This window comes from Channa argus, chromosome 7 (genome assembly GCF_033026475.1).
Source record: "Channa argus isolate prfri chromosome 7, Channa argus male v1.0, whole genome shotgun sequence".
Taxonomy (NCBI): domain Eukaryota; kingdom Metazoa; phylum Chordata; class Actinopteri; order Anabantiformes; family Channidae; genus Channa; species Channa argus.
Window position 1 is genome coordinate 17,447,052 of NC_090203.1, and position 19,687 is coordinate 17,466,738.

The window sequence follows — 19,687 nt, forward strand, 5'->3', positions numbered from 1 at the left end:
TACTAATCTTTGCTACTTCCTGCTCCACACCAGTCACCTCTTCTACACTTCGTTCCCTTTCATTTTCCCCGTTCATCAACTCTTCAAAGTACTCCTTCCATCTTCCCATCACACTCCTGGCACCTGTCAATACATTTCCATCCTTATCTTTAATCACCCTAACCTGCTGCACATCCTTTCCATCTCTATCTCTTTGTCTGGCCAACCTGTACAAATCCACCTCTCCCTCTTTAGTGTCCAACCTAGCATACAAGTCCTCATATGCTCTTTGTTTGGCCTTTGCCACCTCTACCTTCACCTTACGCTGTATCTCCCTGTACTCCTGTCTACTCTCTTCAGTCCTCTCAGTGTCCCACTTCTTCTTCGCTAACCTCTTTCTCTGTATACACTCCTGAACTTCCTCGTTCCACCACCAAGTCTCCTTGTCCGCTTTCCTCTTTCCAGATGACACACCAAGTACCCTCCTACCTGTCTCCCTGATCAAAAAGGCTGTAGTAGTCTAGTCATCTGGAAGCACCTCCAAACCACCCAGAGTCTGTCTCAGCTCCTCCCTGAAAACTACACAACATTCTTCCTTTTTCAACTTCCACCACTTCGTCCTCTGCTCTGCCTTAGTCCTCTTCATCTTCCTCACCACCAGCATCATTTTACACACCACCATCCTGTGTTGTCTGGCTACACTTTCCCCTACCAATGCTTTACAGTCACTGATCTCTTTCAGATTACAGCATCTACAAAAGATGTAGTCTACCTGAGTGCTTCTACCTCCGCTCTTGTACGTCACCCTATGTTCCTGCCTCTTCTGAAAGAAAGTGTTTACTACAGCAATTTCAATCCTCTTTGCAAAGTCAACCACCATCTGACCTTCTGCGTTCCTGTCCTGAACACCAAACCTGCCCATAACAGTCTCATCACCTCTGTTCCCTTCACCTACATGCCCACTGAAATCTGCACCAATGACCACTCTCTCACCTCTGGGGATGCTCTGCATCACTTCATCTAACTCACTCCAGAATTTCTCCTTCTCTTCTAACTCACATCCTACCTGTGGGGCATAACCACTCACAACATTGAACATCACCCCTTCAACGTCCAGCTTCAGACTCATTCACCTGATACTCTTTTCACCTCTAGAACATTCCTCACAAAATCCTCTTTCAGTATAACTCCTACTCCATTTCTCTTCCTATCTGACCCATGGTAGAACAAATGCACTGTTAATAATACATCCATGTAATTAGTATAGACATCAAACCCACACCTACCCAACATACTTAACCAAAAAAAAATGGTTTGAGATGATTTATATTGACTGAAACTACAAAGCTGCTGTTGTCATTTAGCTCATCTCATGAAGCCATGCACACAGGCCGGCATGACAGATTTTGCCGCCAAATGCTCCTGCACACAAAGCCTCAACAGCGTCTTGTCTACATTGGAGGGACAATTCAGCGTACTTTTACATTGAAATGTGTAAAAAGTATGTTTTTAGAGTCCAAGGACTTTCTAGTTCAACACATTTATGAAAAAGCTGCTTCTGCTGCTACATTGAATGGTGCAAAAATAGCTCACATCACCGACTCACATTAGCCATGGTCTGCTGCAACAGCTTCCGGGCGTGGACCCCTTGCCCTTGCCCCATAGAAACATATCGGGTCTCAATCTTCAGCCTCTTCCCCAGTGCAATGATTGAATCTGTTGGATCTGAGCCCATTGACAGGAAGCAGATGAGAGGCGTTCGTGGATCGGATTCCTCCCACATCTTCTCCAAGTCAAGAATCACTCCTTCAATGTACTTCTCCCCTACTGCGTCCATTATATATTTACGAGCCTAGAAAGAAACGATTAAGAGCAAAGTATGTTTGCTCAATGCCTCACACTACAGCATTGCAGCTCACATTAAAAATGTATACATTGAAATACATTTACTTTGGGGAGCGGATGAACTGATTTTTATTTTTAGTAGCTTACAGGCTTTTCAGTCAACCACAGCATGGGTCAGAGAAGGATAACTGCTTGACTGTTCTGTTTGTGAGTATGACAAAATAACATAATTTTCACTCTAGGTTTGTCTTCAGTGGACTAAAAAGATACCCAGCAGTAAAAATTAAATGTCCATTAGCTATTGTAAATATTCAGGCTCAGCAAGCTTCTGAAATAACCATTTACTAAATGGTAATAAATAAATAAATAAAAGTAGGCCACTCGTCCTTACAAAAAAGCTGACCAAGGTTTTTGCTAGAGCCAATCTCATTAATACAAGCATATGTTAAAGTGAACCAGTGTCTCTTAGCCAGCCAGAATCCATCAATTAATTAAGAATATGATGTTTTTGGCTGCTCTGCTGGATTTCTACATTACAGTATGACTTCATCATGCTTTTGCAAATGCAATATGATGCAACCTAGGAACTGAGGGAATATGATTTACACTACCTACACAGTTTCTGTGAAAGTGCGAAACAGCAGTGGATTGTGACTATATGTAGATTACACAACATAAATTTGACTTTAAACACAACTACACACATTTTAGATATTTGTCTAACCTGTGCAATGGTCCTGTCAGGACACCAGCAGCGTATTAGGAGCAGAAGTCTAAAACAATCAAGAGTCTGGTCGTAGGAGTTTGGAATAACCTCCTCCTCTGGGGCCTCCTTATCAAACCACGACTTCCACTGCTTCTCATTACGACTTATCTGAAAGACAATGAACAAAAGCTCTGATACAGGAAAATACACTGATAAGAAAACCTTATTGCTTCCCATTACATCAACTGTGGATAGAAGGAGAAGATTTAAAACAACGTCCAACACATACTGTACAAATACATTAGACACAAACTATAATGATCAAGGCAGCTTTAAAATGTATTCAGTCAGGAGCACAAGAAAAGACATGAAAAAGAAAAATAAAGAAAAATGAAATGTACCCCGTTTCTGTAAAATATTGAAATTTATTCACTACTTGGTTTCACACCACACAATTTCAAATTTGCCTAATGTGCTTAAGAACCATGATGAACATGTGGCTTTCTGCACCTTCCTGTACCTGCACAGCATGTTTAAATACTGATTATTACTGTTTTTCTCTTCTTCAGGCTTCCACAAGTAACATAGACTGGAACCGAATAGCCGAACTGTACAGTATCACACAAAAACAACAAAACTTGTTTACTGTATAATCTGTCTGTGTGACTGTCTCTAGGATCTGAGCTTACAGTTTAGACAAAATAATTTTGGCTTATTATTAGTAAGCTGGTTGGCAAGTCTCCTTTTATGAACGTGTGCATGCACTTTAAATGCTTTGCTTTAGAATTCACTGCTTTGCTTTTGGGGACATTAACAGCAGTTGTTGTAAAAAATGAGCGTTAATGTACATGTACAATCACATCCCAGCCCAAACCAGCTGAGAAACTCTAGGGATCTGAATAAACTTCACCTACAAAGCCAAAATGACTTATGTTTTTGGTGTAAACTAAGCTGTATTTTAGGAGTTTCAGCTGTGCAGTGCCATGTGTCATGTGTATAGTACAGTTTTGTTTAAAAAGTCAAGAGCGAAGCTCAGATGGTTTTGGCTTTGTCCCAGGTGGAAACAACAGCACAATCTACATCTTGTTCATTTTGGCAGGATAATTTCATTTAACAAAGATCTGTTAATCCACCTTTCTCTGTTAATTATCCATACAAATCCCACATGCATTTTTGTACATACATGCGCACGCAGACAATCAAGCCTGTGCACACATGCTCAGCCAAAAGTAATTGATTGGAGGTTTCTCCAAATTAAGCTCATTTCACAGAGTACTGAGCTTTTTCCCTACATGAGAGCCACCATGCTGTCCATCAACCCACAAGGGTGTGTGCATTCGTGTGTAAGTGATAGTCCATTATGATGAGTGTGTTTGTGCGTGTGTATAAATGAAAGAGATAAAGCAAGACATGATGGAACTGATACTGACATGTTCAATAGAGCAAAGGAAAGCTGTGAAAATATTTAATAAGCACCTAGAGACAACTACTCAACCTGTGTTTGTATGTGCATGTGTGTCTATGCTTCCATGTACCAATTTTGTACCAACATTTGAGCATTTTGAGAATATTTTGGCCTCTTCTCACAACTTCAAGAGGATGTTTGAGGCCTTAAAGCATTAGAAATGGGCAACGCTTGACAAAAGAGCATTGTTATCTGGAGTTTTAGTAAATCCTTAAAAAACATTCTCTCTCTCGTTAAGAACTGTATCACACCCACAAAATGATCAACTTGTGTGTGTGGTGTACCTGATCGAGTATGTCTGAGAATTGCCAGAGTTTGCTGAGCTCTACAAGATTAAGCCAGGTCATGTCAAGGATCCATTTAGCTGGCTTTTGAGGGCAAGCCTTTAGGTCCAGAGATGCACCACCTTTATGACACATGCATAAACACAACAACAACAAAAAAAACAGGCAATTTAAGTCTAACTCCATTAAGGGACATGGAAGTTATTCTTACGTCCATCATATCTACAGACATATCTTTTAATGCTGAGATTTGAAAGCAGTCTAAGTGAAAACAGTTATCTCCATGTAAAACATTGTCTTTGTTTGGCTGCAAGGTCAAACCATATTTATTGTTTTAATTGTTTTGTTAATTTAGTGATTTTAGTGATCTATTTGACTTAATAAAAGAGACTTTAAGCTTATTTTTTTCCTTTCACTGTAGGCATTAAATAGGTCCCATTTTCACTAATTTGTCATAATGAAAATTTTGCTTTGCTTTACTTCTTATAAAGAGTATGCTATTGGTTGTGCCAATTCAGTCCCTTGAAAGTCAAAAGCCACATAAATTTCTGTTGTAATGCACTAAACTTCATATTATCCTCACATGTTGTTTTCCAGAATTCACGAACGCAATAAAAACTTATAAGGCAGCTCTCATATCTTCAATGTTGAAAGTTCACATTGCCTTCTTACCTTTAATGAGTGTGAGAAACTCCTCGTGTTTGACCCTGTTGCTCTGCATGTCAATTTTAAGCGTCAACAGCAAAGTGAAGAGGAACTTGTGCTCCTCATACAGGCCCCGTGCTGCATGTTTATACACCTCAAAAGTCATGAAATCTATAATGTTGCCGATGCGTTTACTGGTGATCGGGCTTTTAGAAGACCTGTTAAGTAGAATGTCAAAGGCACAATGTCAAAAAGTAGCTTTGTATGTTTACTTTAATACAACAAGAAAAATAAATTCCCTTTAGTTCTTGAGACCATAAGAAGAATAAGCCAATTATTGTCACATTTTAATGATGTATTTCATTTAACATGTGTTCAGTTTACTAAACACAAATCAATTTAATGCCCTGCAAGGAATAATAACCTTTTTGAACCAATCAATGTGTGAAAGAGATCTGCAATTACAATTTTATGGTTCGATGCTTGTCTTTGTAAAATTGTCAAATTGAATTGCAATATATTGATTTTTGATGTCTATTATAGGAAGTCCCTATTCACCTTAATAACTTCTACACTTTCTTTGACCCATCTCGCCTTGAGATATTGAACAAAAGTCTCTTTTTCCACATAACCCTGAGAGTTCCAAAGTAAACAGTATAAAAGCTAATCACAATTAAAACAACAAAATAAATTCTGTTACAAAGTTAGATTTCTTCTCTAATTCAGGAAGCAAATTAGGCAAAGCTTTTTTTTGTGCAATTTGACTTTCCCATTTGTAATTATCCTCTTCAATTGCGATCCAAGTACAACGTGTCATTAAAGTTATTGTATGGGAAGGTGGAATGAGTTGGAAGATAAAGGGATAATTGGGATCATGTGTTCAAAAATAAATATTTTGGGAAGATCTGATCTTGCAACCCGAGTGTCTGCCTTCGTCACCTATAAAGGGCAAACAACTACCAATGAGATTAACACATTTGAGGGACAGCCTTGTAAAGACTGAGGCTGACGATGCAATGCTGTTTTCAACAATACGTTTTTGAGTGTGGCTCACTCAATCCATCCACTCACTAACTCACTATATTCATCCCTGCATTTCCTTTACATTACAACAGCATAACAAAAGGAGTAAGCTCACCTAGAAAGAGAAAGGTCAAAAAGTCCCAGAAACTGTCTCAGAGAGGTCTGGTACATGACATTCACCATACTCATTTCTGTAATCAGGAAGTACAAGATACTGCCCCTGGTGGCCACTGAAAACACATAAAAACAACACTTAAGACTGTTAAAAGATGTCAGGTTGTTGAAGCACAAATTTGTCACCGAGCTCTTGGTGTCTGTTGACATTATGCATATACTGTACTCATAAATCAAAATGTTTTTTTTAACAGATAAATGCTTTAGCCTATAGAGTAATAATGTCATCAGACAGTCAACTTGATCAACAAGAATAGTGTCAATTCATTCTTTAAAGCAGCTGTCATGACCTACCTGGTCGGTACTCCTCTCTGGCAGTATTAATCTGGATCTCGGTCTCTGCAGCAATCTGTAGTTTCTGAGTTACCTCTTCAGCTGTGTGCTTTGTGTTGCCAAGCACAAGAATCAGATTCTCATCATCTACCAGTGAACCCTACAGAGAGGAATGAAAATGTTATTTAAGTTTTTTCCTATCCTTGATAACTTCTAATTATTTTATACTTCTAATACTAGACATACTTTAACTTTGTCTTAAATATTAAGCTACACTGTAGAAGAAAAAACAAAAACAAAAACAATGAAAGACCTCTAAATGAGAAGGTGTATTAAAACCTTTGATTGGTACTATACATACACATTTTCCTATTCCTTTTCTCTGTGTTTAGGCAACTTTCTTTTCTAGGAAGACAGTGGCCAGGATTTTAATTTTCTCCATATGAACATACAGTAACCATCTGTATTTTGTGTTTTTCATGTTGCAACAAGAACTGGTATGTGTAAACAGAGAACATGCAGGAACAAAGAGTGCACCTCATGCATTCTTCAGGGCATGCATGCACACAGTTTTCAGCAGGCAGCATAAATAAACAACATGGCTGATATAATCTGATTTATTGTTTCGAATTGAATTATACTAATATGGATGGTGGCTGAACGGGTGTCAGAGGCAAGGCACTACAGATAATTTGCTTATTCGCTTTGACTTTCAGTATTTACGCTAAATATGCTTTATAAACAGTACAAATATAAAATTCCAGTACATTTATTGAGATGAACTTTAAAACTGAAAGAGTTTGAAACTAAAGAGCAGGCAGTTATACTAGAGTTGTCTCACTCTTATTTGACAGTTTTTAGGACAACAGAGACACTTAATCCACTCTGGTTGTTCAGAGTTCTTATTTGGATAAAAAGAGTTGTTATTTGATACCCCGCAATATATATACAGTGCATTCACACATTTTTAACCTTGTTATATTGATGTCTGTTTGTTCAAATATATTTTTTTCCTCATTATTTTCTACATTCAGTACCCCATACTGACAAACTGAAGACGGAATTTTAAAAATATTTGCAAATCAATAAAAACAACTATGTCACAAAGGCATAAGCAATAAGAATCTTTGTAACAACACTTGAAAATTTAGCTCAGATTCCTCCCATTTCTCCTGACTGTTGCTGAGATTTTTCTACACCTCATGTCCACATTAAATTAATCAAATTAAATTGATTGGACATGATTTGGAAAGGCACCCCCCTCTCTATAGAAGGCCTCACAGCTGACTATGCATACTGTATCAAAACAAAAGCAACAGGGTCAAACGAAACTGCCTGCAGAGCTCTGAACCAGGATTACTGCAAGGCACTACAAAAAAGCTACTGCACTGCATGTGTCCAAAAGCATAGTGCCCTCCATAACTCTCCAATGAAGAATGGTTGGCACAACCTGGACAACAATAGCTGGTCATCTGGCCAAACAATCGTGGGAGAGGAACCTTAGAGTTTCAGAGATCCTGTGTGGAGATGGGACAATGTTCCAGAAGGACAACCATCACTGTAGCCCTCCACCGATCTGGAGCTTTATAGCAGAGTGGCTAAATGTTAGTGCAAAACAAACAAAAGCCTGCTTGGAGCCTGCTTCAACACCAGGGACTGGGACACTAAGGGAAAGCTGAATGAAGATATCCCTAATAAAAACCTCTTCCACTGTGCTCAGGACATCCAACTGGGCTGAAGGTTCACCTTCCAAAATGACAAAAATCCTAAGCACACAGGCAGGACATCACAGGAGGGGCTTAGGGACATCTCTGTGAATGTCCCAGAATGGCCCAGCCAAAACCCTGACTTGAAGCCTATTTGACATCTCTGGAGAGACCTGGAAATGGCTGTCCATTGACGTCCCCATCCAACCTGACTGAGCTTGAGAGGATTTGCAACGAAGAATGGCAGAAAATGCCCGAAATCAGGTGTGCAAAGCTTGTTGCATCGTATTCAAAACGACTTGAGGTTGTACTGAGTAAAGAGTCTGAATGTACTGTATAATACTGTATCTTTGGCAAAGACGGTGGTGTTCAGAGTGATACTGTACCTTTCACTGCATATACACAATATCTGGCACAGACAGTAATTTTAAAGCGTTTTTCTCCATCAGTGTGCAAAGAGCAACATGTTTCATTTATCCTGTCATATATTGAAATAATGAAATATTACAGCTTAACTGACCTCGTTTGACATTTTGAGAAAAAAAACAAACACATATACTTGGGTGGCTGTAAATGTATGGGTTAGAAACATTGTGATAATTGAACATTGTTGATATGATTTATCAAACTTCCCAAATGTCTTCTGAATGCCACTTTGTAAACATTTGTTCATTTGAGCCATCACATATGCAGCCACAAGCTTCTTTAGTTCTCTGCTGTTTGTTGTAGCATGCTGCTCCCAATAAAATGTCATTTAAGTTGTTTGACCACCGAGCTACAGGCATCTTTCGTGGCAACAGCAGGCTTGTCGTCGTTGGGGTGTATCTCTACAAATTTCACATCATTGTGCTGTATTAATAAGTGTTTAAAGAGGTTTGAGGTTGTGTTTTTTGCATTGGAAAGAATATTACCACTACACGCCCACAATTTACATGTTAAAATAAATCTTATAACCTAACAAAATCAAAGGAATGGGAATATATCCAGCTGCTGAATGTATGCACATCTTCCAGCCATCTTACTGCTTATGGTGTTGCTTAATCTTTAATGTGGTGACAACAAAGGTAATATAACAAGTTTCTTTGGAGGAAGTAACTGTAATAATGTTACAAAAAATTTATTTGTAACTTTTTACACTATTACTAGTAAAAGTAATATTATTACAGTCACGTGTAGGAGCTGCAGATGCTGTATAACAGCTGTGCATAACAGTCAGACATGTAACAATACTTTGTCGAAGCAACAACATCAGTAACACTCCTTCATTCTTTTGGCTGTCCATTCTTCACATTGACAGGTCTAATTAGTAGTGGACTGGGCACAAGTATCGATATGCAAAGTGATGTTTACGGGTGTTTATACATATACAATACACACAAGCATCTGGCCTGAGGAATCAGACTACCCACTTTGAAATTAAAATAAGTAAATACAAAAATTGCTGCCAACACTAATAAAATATCCACATATATTCCCATATGCTTTTTATCAAGTCAAAATGTTTTGTGATATGAGTTTCCTTGCCTGTGTACTGGTCAGTCGGTAAAGGAGGCTGTCCTCTAGTTCCTTTATCTTTCTCTTGTTGAATGTCACATCTTCCAAGAGCTCTGTTCTCTCCTTCTCAAGTTCCTAGAATCATAAAAAAAACTGATAACAAAAACAAACTATAGTACATAACTTGTACAAAACAAGATGGTGAACAGAGAGATAATGTATATGAGGTGACAAAGTAAAACACCAGATTAACATGAAGTAATAAAACTAACAAACACTGCCCTGAATGTCAGTCTGACACTCAATGCATTAAAGAGAACTGAAATCCTCTCAGAACATGAACTAAAACTGAAGTAAAGTTTACTTATAGATGAAACAGTAGCTTGAACTTCAATTAGGATACAATCCATATTTCCTGCATAGATAACAACCCACTTTTCCCATCTGGCATAAATTCTTCTGGCATACCTCTATGATCAGTCACTACTAGATGAAAAATGGCTTTTCTGCAGTAGCCACAGCCCTTTCACAGTCACAGTCAAATCAATGTCTCCTTTGGAATGGGTGCATTTTTAATGCATTTCTATTGCCCAGTATAAAAGACCCAAGCCCCCAACACTTTTGGTGTGTCTCTTTGCATATATTTTTGCCGAACTTATGTAAGGGTCAGGTAAACACCCTGCATCGCAGTCACCATCATCAGTGTATGCGAGTTTTGGAGTGTGTGCGTTTGTGTGTGAGAGGGCAACGTAAAGTGCTTCGAATAAAAGTGTTATATAAGCAGATTTACAATTTCCCCCAGAAGAATCTTTCAAACTTAAAGAAATAAGACACAGGTGTATAGATCTGCCTAAAGCAGGGTGTCCTCAAAAAAGGGAATAACTTTACAAGAAGGCGACTAGTCAGGGAATCCACCACAGAAGGAGTCACAGGTTTTCTGCAGCTGGGAGCGAAGTGAGTGTATTTACAATACAGAACCTGTTACCCTGGTTCTTCATCAGTCAGCAGCAGACCCTGGAAGGCTTGTGAAGGGGGATTTTAAAATGAATGCAGCAATACATACACCGGATGTAAGATGCAACCAGTGAGACAACTGAATTCTAAGAATATTTGGTTTTCATCAAACAATGAACCAAAGCAAACAGCCAAAGCTACACACAAATGTTTAAAAAAAAACAGCAATGTTAAAGTTCTTAAATGAAGTCAGAAATTCCACATCAAATACAATTTGAGTCTGGACTTGGACTAGACCTAAAATCCCCATCTATCTTGACAGAACTAAAGAAGGTGGATTCACATAGGCCAATAGTGTAATTGCTGTCCAAAGTGCATTTACTGAATCCAGACTAACCTGAAAAAGCCCCTGTGCCAAAATGCATTGGTATAATAAAGAAGATTCTGTCCCTACTCAACTAGTGTTGCTGAGTTCATTTTCGTTTGATTTCATTCATTCATTTCATTGAGGACCTTTTTAACTGGTGAAGTAGGAAAAAGGACACCTCTCCTACTGAATACTGCCTGGAAAGAGGTAAATACTAATACAATTACTTATTTTTGGTTTATTTCAGTTTACTTTGGACGCATCTGTTTTCATGTCGTGAAAGTTTTTTCAGTTCATCGGTGTATAAAATAAACAAAATATTGAATTCAGCCACAATTCAATGTAGAGAAAACTGGGGTAAAATGTTTTGATAGGTAGTCTAGGTTAAGGTTAGAAATATATTATGCCTATTGATTAAATAAAATTATGCAGAGCAACTACCACTTTGTTTGAGAATAACCTGTTTTTCTGTGAGTATGACTCTGCCCAGCAGCTGATCCTCCAGTCCTTTCATGGTAACCGTGAAGTCAATGATGGAGGTGCGAGCACTGATTTCAGGGGTGTAAGCTGGGTTTGGCAGCTTGGTAGTCACATACAGTCTGAAGCCCTTCATGACATCCACTTCTTTGTCACCTATTCTAACCTGAAAAAAACATAAACACAAATGACAGAGAGCGAAAGACATGTTCAGTATCCACATAATTACATTAACTCCAAAATAAAGAGCAGATGGCTTTACAAAACCCTGGACCTGTATTTGTTTATGATCCGTATTTAATTACTCATGACAGTAGGTTATATGTATGCGTGAATTAAGTGAGACAGAGGGAGGTAGCTGTAGAGTGAGCTGCTGAATAACCAGTATCCGCCCAAACTGGGCGTTCAGAGACTATAATGAGAGAAAGAGGCAATAATGAGGGCAAGAGAGAGACAAAAACAGAGGGGCAGAGGAGAAAACCATAGCAGTTAAATGACTGCTTAGATGATAAAAAAGTACAAATTGTGCTGGGGGAAGTACTGTCAAATAAAATTGTGATATAGCCAGACAGTGTCTGACAATAACTTTGTGTGACAATTGGCAAGCATTGCTCAAAGTTTGATCTTTTCATTCCTTTATTCCTATTATTAATGTATTTATAATTATAAGCCATTATTGATCTTAAGAATACAAATTCACTTTTCCTTGCAGTAGGTTAAAAAATGGGAGAGGCTTTCTGGCAGAGAAAAAAAAAGACTTTATTTCCACTGACATCAGTACTTTTGTGTAAAACACTGCTCAAATCTTTACAAGCAAGACTGAAAGGACACGTGCAATAAAACTCCATTGTAAAAGTTTAAACCAATTTAATGTTAAAGACCAATTTAAAGTACTTCCTTCTCATGCACAATTTTACATTTCTGCTAATATCCAGAATTCACATCTAAGCTTCAGGGCTGTTATTTTGGCTAAAACAAAAAACAGACAAAATAAAAACCACTCAGACCACGCTCTGCAATTTTCCAAATTAAAAACACTAAATTCCAGTAGTACATTAGAGGAAATAGGCTGCTTCAACAAAAAACAGTCCTCCTTTTCTTGTCCAGCATCAAATAGAAATAGCAAAAGCAAAAGTGAAATACTAGTGAGAAAGCACAATATTGGAATCTATTTTCCATCAGCTAAAAATGTAATTTCTTCAAGCCAATGGACCTTCTATACAACTAAATGTGTTTAATGGACCACATTCTCATGATGATGTTATTCACTGGACTCCCCATGGTAGAAATCTTGAGCACAATTAGATATTAAACACCATGCTTTCTATTTAAAATTAAAGTGCTAATGACCTCATTAATGTAGATATTTAGGGTCAGATTAGGTTTTTCTGAATACTCGCTGGTCTCTACAACAAAAAAGAAACAGCCTTCTAATAAATCAAGATGAAAAAATCCTCAGTAAACCTGCAAAAATTTAACTTTCTATTATAATTATCTACATTATTTATTATAGCATGAATATAAAAAAGACAGTTCAGAAATGCAGCTTTTGGAGAACTGTGAAACCTTCACCCCTGCTCTGTGGAGGTTTCATGAGATCACTGACTTCTATCTTTGGTCTTCTTCACATTTCTCACACTGCTTTTTGACATATGACATATTTTTGACTGACTCGATTTGTTGCTCATCACACCTGTGGGCTCTTTCTTTTCCAAGACATCCAGTTTTTGTGTTGATTTATCTTTTTCAATAACAAAAACTGTCTTCACAGGTAAAACCCAAATTTAAACTAAGGTTAGTCATTCAGAGCTATTGGTTATTTAAGCAATCAGTCTCTCAAATGACACTCTTGTAAAAAGAAGATTCTGTAATTCACTTGTTCAAATCCTACACTACGTTTCTGCCTTTTTCCAGCGTTCATCTCGATTATTGTTCTTGCCATTTTGAAACTCTGAACCTTTGGCTTATATCCATCCATTGATCTTAAACATAAGGGTATTTGTTGTAAAACAATACTAGTACCATCTCAATACTCTTGTAGGGAACTGTACCTACAATTTGGTATCAAAGGGGCATAAAATACTCTATACTCTAATGGCACCATCCAGAAGATTTTAAATTTGTCATATGACAAACAGATCCCTTCATACTAGACCCAGTTTGCATAATATCATGCTCTTAACGATAGATTATATAGACTCTATAGATTATTATAGAGTCTAAATGTAAGGAATACAGCTTTTAATGGATGTGTTATTTATTTGATTTATTTTACACCAATTATTATAGTCTATTCATTCTTATTCAAAAATAACCCAAATTACCCTAAATATTCTATGCAGAACTTGCTTGCTGTGCCGTCTGTCTCTGATAGGCCAACACAGTGAAATAAAATAATTATTTAAGAACAAATTAATGTTGTTACACTGTCTGCTTTTACTGAACCACAGAACCTTACCTGAGATTATGAAGCTCCACCTGAGGGTGTCACATTTAAACTTGCCTCTGCTCTACTACCCACATGTTCGTTTTAAAATCAAACAACATTCAGAAACAAACTTGACATGTAACTTTGGCTCTGGCTGCATTTTCACACTAACTAAACCTACTGTGGCTTTCTTGTCTGGGTTAACAGCAGGTTAGAGCCAACGATTATTTAAGTTAACCACTTGTAGTGAAGTCACTTTAAACAGGAAACTTATGCAGCTCTTAATACACCTTTCTTAAAGTCAAACATTTTTATGTTGTAAGCTGAGATTTTATAACAACTGAGTGTGACTTTTCAGCTGCACTGCTGAAAAGCTCTAATGGCTCCACTGCTACAATAGGATACGTTATTCAACTGTAAGGAACCACGGAGTTTACCAAAGAGTGGAGTCCACCTTACATTTTAATATAAACAGATAAAGTGCTTTTGCCGTCTACATGTTATATTATATAATATAACATGTATATAAATATTGAAAAAATTCTGAATAATTTCCACAACCATGCAAAAAATAAAAAGAGGGGGCACAGGGTCTCTCAGGTTGAATGTGCACAACTACGAAGGAGACTATAGTTGGCTTTTTCCAACTGGTGAGGTGACCAGAAATTGTACCACAGACCCTGAGAAACAGAAAGAAGTTACATCACATACAGTCACCTACTTTTTACTGTGCACAAAATCAAGAACACACTGAGTGAACATGTTCGCTGAGCACACTTCAATCTGTCCCAAGAGAGTTAACATAATTTGGGACAGCTGCTCCAGCTGGCATGGTTAAAGAATGCAAAGACCATCTGCACCTCCTGCTAACACTCCCTATGCTGTTTAGTGTCAGTGAGCAGACCAATAAACCTGTGTCACTACAGGTCTGGTGGTGTGTTAGTTGTCATGGCTAGAGGGATGTGTCCAACTCTCATCGTGCCTCTCACCAGCACTAGAACCACACCTGCCCAATACAACCTACTATTTCTGCCACATTACCTTGTACATGGAGCCAGTTTTTATGAAGTTTTTCTCAAGAATGTTATCAAGTGCAGGGTCCAACTCCTCCCCTACATCCTCAATCAAAAGGGGGCGCCCAAGAGACAAACTGTCCTCCAGGTGGTTCTTGAAGTACTTATGATTCAGTGATGTGATCTGAAATTAGAAAAGTGAACCTTAAATTAATGGACAGATATAAATGCTGCTGTGCTGTTGGCAAGTGGAAGTCCTTAGCCTTTGAATAATCAATCCTGAACAAAAATTTTTTTATAGCCTTAAATAGGGGCAAAGCTTAAATGTACTCTTTAAACAGAGACAAAACACATGGTTAATTTAATAATGACATAAGCTTGCCATATTGCTTCCTGGTAAGCAAATCACTGATTAAAAAACAGAAAAGTGAGAAGGATGTCATTCAGTTAAGGGAGAAAAATGTTTGACTTCTCCCTCATTTCTACTATCTTACAGAGGTCTAGAGATCGTGACTGTGCCAACTAATTAATAATCACATTAGTTATGACATTTTTATAACATTGTATAAAAATAAATACAGTTGGCCTGATAATGTCACATGTGGAAAAGTTTTACAGCCAATGCTCAGGAAAATTCGTCTTCAGGAAACTCATAATAGGATTGCAGATTGCATTCACTCGGTTTGGAGATTGCCCCCTAACAGGGTCAGTGACCTTGGCTGGTCTTATTATGCCTGCCAAAGTTTGCAGTACTTTTGCAAGGCACGGTACAAAAGCAAGAGCATACTTGACAATGAAAAGGATTTGATGGTAAACTGAACACTGTAGAGACAAGAGAATTTAAGACTATTTCATGCAACAAGTATTTTAACAGACATAGGACATGAGAAAATGAATAAGACTATAAAAACTAATGAAAAAGAAATATTGACATATGGTGGAAGTACAGTGGTTGAGTTTAAAATGTTATTTATGAACCAATAAATTGTGAAGACAAAACAACTGTAGAAACAAAACAAAACAAAAATTTGAGAAACAATAACTTGACAGTCTACATATTCTAAAGCAAAAAATAAAGTTTCCAAAAATCACAAACCTGCAGCTCATTTCTGACTTCTTTGTTCTTGATCCAAATTTTTCCCTGCATCTGTGGATCAATGAGGAGGGGGAAGCGGGCAGCTTTGGTGACAATGATGCCATTCTGAATGGAAAGGTCATCATTGGGGAGCCCCTGCAAGGAAGAGGGGAAACTACTGGTGAGTTGTTTATTTCAGCAAATCAATGTATATGCAATAAATGTATCTATATATCTATCTAGGTATAGATATATAGATACAAATGGATATCTTTCCATTGGACAGCAACGCACTGGAGACAGCAAACCATGTTCTGGAAGTGTTCCTGAGCCTATGCAGTGATTTCTAGTAGAGAATCATGCCGGTTTTTAATGTAGTGCCGGCTGAGGGCCTGAGATCACTTGCATCCAGCTTTGATCTTAGGCCTTGTCCTTTGTGCACACAGATTCTTCCTGATTCTCGGAATCTTTTAATGATATTATAGACTGTAGATGGTGGGATCTACAAACTTCGCAATTTTATGTTGAGGAATATTTTTCTGAAATTGTTCCACAGTTTTTTTGGTGCAGATTGTCTCAGATTGGTGAAACTCTGCCCATCTTTACATTGGAGGAGCTCTGCCTCTCTGAAATGCTCCTTTTATACCCAGTCATGTTACTGACCTGTTACATGTTACTTGCCAATTGCTAATTAGTAGTCAAATGCTTTTCCATTTGTTTTTGATTTCTGGCAATTCATTTTCCAGCTTGCACCTGTTCCAACTTTTTAGAGACATGTTGCTGCAATAAATTTCAAAATGAGATAATATTTTCAGTTTTTTTGGAAATGGGGTAGGGTGTGTGTGTGTGTGTGTGTGTGTGTGTGTGTGTGTGTGTGTGTGTGCGTGTGTCAGTGTTTTACTAGTAGGAAACATTTTATCAATAAATCCTACAAAGAAGGGGTTAACAAATAATTAAGAATTAATTAAGAATAATTAGGAATTACAGTCAGCTGTAATATGTAGTTTAAAATCTTCATACTATATTATGTTTCATGGAAAAAATAACACAACTTTTATCTCATAAATATCAATCCTAGAAACTAGTTCAACCACTTATAGTATCACAGATGTATATATGTACACATCTGAATAAATAGTTACTAAAAAGCTACTTTGACTTGGTTAATAAAATAGAACACTGACCTGCAGGTTCCATTCGCTAACAGTGGGCGTATCAATAAGCAGCTCAGTCAGATTGAGGTTGCTGCCAAATGGGATGCAGCGCTGCTTCAACTCAAGTTGCCAGTCACTCAGTAAGAGATTACGAAACTCCTGATTGAAGGGGCCGGAGTAAGAGAGGAATGCTGTCGCCAGAAGAACATCACCTGGAACAAAAAAAACACAATATTTTTTAAATATAGAAAACTTCTGGCAGTGTAATGCCAGCAAAATCATAAAACAACTAATTTCAAGAAAACATGGTGGCAGGTTACATTAATGCAATAAAAAGTAAAAATGCTTAAATCATTTTGGGGAAGTTTTACAAGTTAAGCATCACATTGGGAATAAAAGGTCAAACAGTAACATTCTAAATGTTGTTGGTAATTTTTTGTATTAGGCTAGTTATCTATAGCCTAGTAATCCAAGGGTAACATATTTAACCATTAGACAAAATCTGTCAATTCATTTTAAATTTATTTAAACAATTTACCGATTACACAAACAAACCTATGCTATTAATGACAGAGCCTTAATGATTATCTTGCAGACACATCTTTTTAAAGCCAATGTTTTCAAAGAACAGCAATATTTGTGTGCTTTTAAAACCCACCAACAAGCCGTTTGGTTTGAGCTGCAAACTCTTTGCTCTGCTCTGTCCACCTCTTCTTCTCGCCGGCGAGACCACTGATAAGGCTGGATGCTCTCTGCATTTTGTGTCTACAGCGCTCAGCATCCTCCAGTAGCATCTGATGAGAAAGGAAGGCAAATGAAGCATTTTTTTGTCACTATCTACAGCTATCTCTGCAGCTCTACTATTCATCTAATTCTCACCCAAACATCAATTTCACAATGTTTATAGCTGGATTTGTACCATTCTCAAAGATGTGTATGTGGACAAAGCATACATGTTCATGAAATAACTCATAAGAAAAAGAAATGGTTTTATACTTAAAGACATAAGTATAAAACAAACACTTAGCACTTAATTTCAAAAATATGCAGATTGAATTCATTTGGAATAGGTGTAATTGTTGGCTTTGTTTTTACACAGTGATTGTCATCTGCTTTTAAACCAACACATACTGGGTTAGGGCTTGCATAGGCTTTCAGACACCTGTCACCCCTAATAGATGTGTTTGCATTTTTATAACTATGGTCATACTGTCTGACTGCCAAATGTAGCCTTCCTTTAAAAAAAATATAATACTACATCATATTTATACCATGAGGTCAATGGCAAACATACTATGAGGTCAAGGTCACTTTTATGCCATTCATTACAATGATTTCTCATCAGCTGCTCCCAGGCAGTATTAGGTTGTTTGCCCAAAAGCAATATTGTCATCAATCTGGTTTAGGCGTTGCCTTAATTAAGAAGCATATCAAAGTCAACTGCTATGGTCTGAGCCTCAAACACTTCCGCAGTAAGGCCTTCAATGTTGCTTTTGGCCCTTAAGCGATTAACAGCTTTGCATCTTAATCACAAAATTATAAAAAGAGTCAACTTAGGCCGTCCAGGTTCTTTAATCAGTGAGTGCTGATGCACATAGCGTTCTATTTAAATTATGCTGTTTATCAGAGAACAGGTACTAATGCTGAAAAACACAGTGTAGCTACCCTCACAGACCTGCACATACAATCAACAGTGTGTCATGGGTGTCAGTAGCATTCATTTATAAGGTGACACTTGGGTACACTTGGGATGTGTTGAGAAAGATAGGTAGATATTATTTTAAGTATTTCAGTGAATTAAAACGTGATTAAACAGTATTAATAATATACCTACATGACTTCAGTGGAACAAAAATGTTTGTATAAATTCTCTCTTTTGGAAGAGGACATGTATTTCAAATAAAAGATAATGGCATTGAGCTACAGATGTAGAATCAGCAGCTCAATTTACAGAGGTAGCCTTTTTACTATGTGATCTACATGCTAATTTAGTGTCAATAAATAAAGCCTATAGAACAACAGATCAAACTGTTTCTTTTTTGCATGGTAAACTGATATTTGTGCTTCTAGAAATTTAAGCAAAACTGCAAACCTGTTTTTCCATCATTGCCTTCTCATACTCCCCTTGTACCACATCCAGTTCTGCCTGCTTAGCATCCAGCTCAGCCTGTGCCTTCTGAAGATCCACATTAGCTAAAGCCAGACGATTTTGCTGCACTGCCAAGTTAGCCTAGATAAAAAGGGGGGAAAGAAATAGAGACATATTTGTAATGTCTTTACTGCACATTAAAAGCCTGCCAGAGCCATGGTCATCCTTCCAGGGAGAAAGCTAAAAGACTAAAAGAGAGAGACAGAGAGCGACAGAGACAGACAGAGAGAGACAGACAGAGACAGAGAGTAATATGCCAGTTCTTGTTAGCTTGGTGCAATAAGTGCATATTTTGTGAGATTTTAGAAGTATAAAAATATGTCACAGAAGCAGTCACGGAAACTTTCAGAATCAAACTGGAGATTTAAGAATAAACATTTACAGGAGAAATGAGGGCAGTGGAGAAAAAAATGTGAATTCACTTTACACGACAAAGGGGTGACAAGTAGGGCAAGGAACGAGGAAAAACAGGCTGA

At 37.6% G+C, this 19,687-nt stretch overlaps 1 protein-coding gene across 4 annotated transcripts in view; it reads right to left on the reverse strand.

Annotated features, from left to right (window-relative positions):
• The window catches only part of dnah5 (dynein, axonemal, heavy chain 5), a 95,775-nt gene that overhangs the window by 12,223 nt on the left and 63,865 nt on the right, over positions 1-19,687 (reverse strand). For all 4 annotated transcript variants that reach the window (XM_067510639.1, XM_067510637.1, XM_067510640.1 and 1 more), the window contains 13 exons: positions 19,155-19,292; positions 17,721-17,856; positions 17,093-17,274; positions 15,930-16,064; positions 14,862-15,017; positions 11,376-11,558; positions 9,625-9,729; positions 6,416-6,554; positions 6,063-6,177; positions 4,952-5,142; positions 4,280-4,401; positions 2,549-2,698; positions 1,586-1,831 (listed from right to left, as the gene is read on the reverse strand). In XM_067510639.1, the coding sequence (XP_067366740.1) occupies positions 1,586-1,831; positions 2,549-2,698; positions 4,280-4,401; positions 4,952-5,142; positions 6,063-6,177; positions 6,416-6,554; positions 9,625-9,729; positions 11,376-11,558; positions 14,862-15,017; positions 15,930-16,064; positions 17,093-17,274; positions 17,721-17,856; positions 19,155-19,292 (1,998 nt within the window). The remainder of the gene's footprint in view (positions 1-1,585; positions 1,832-2,548; positions 2,699-4,279; positions 4,402-4,951; positions 5,143-6,062; positions 6,178-6,415; positions 6,555-9,624; positions 9,730-11,375; positions 11,559-14,861; positions 15,018-15,929; positions 16,065-17,092; positions 17,275-17,720; positions 17,857-19,154; positions 19,293-19,687) is intronic.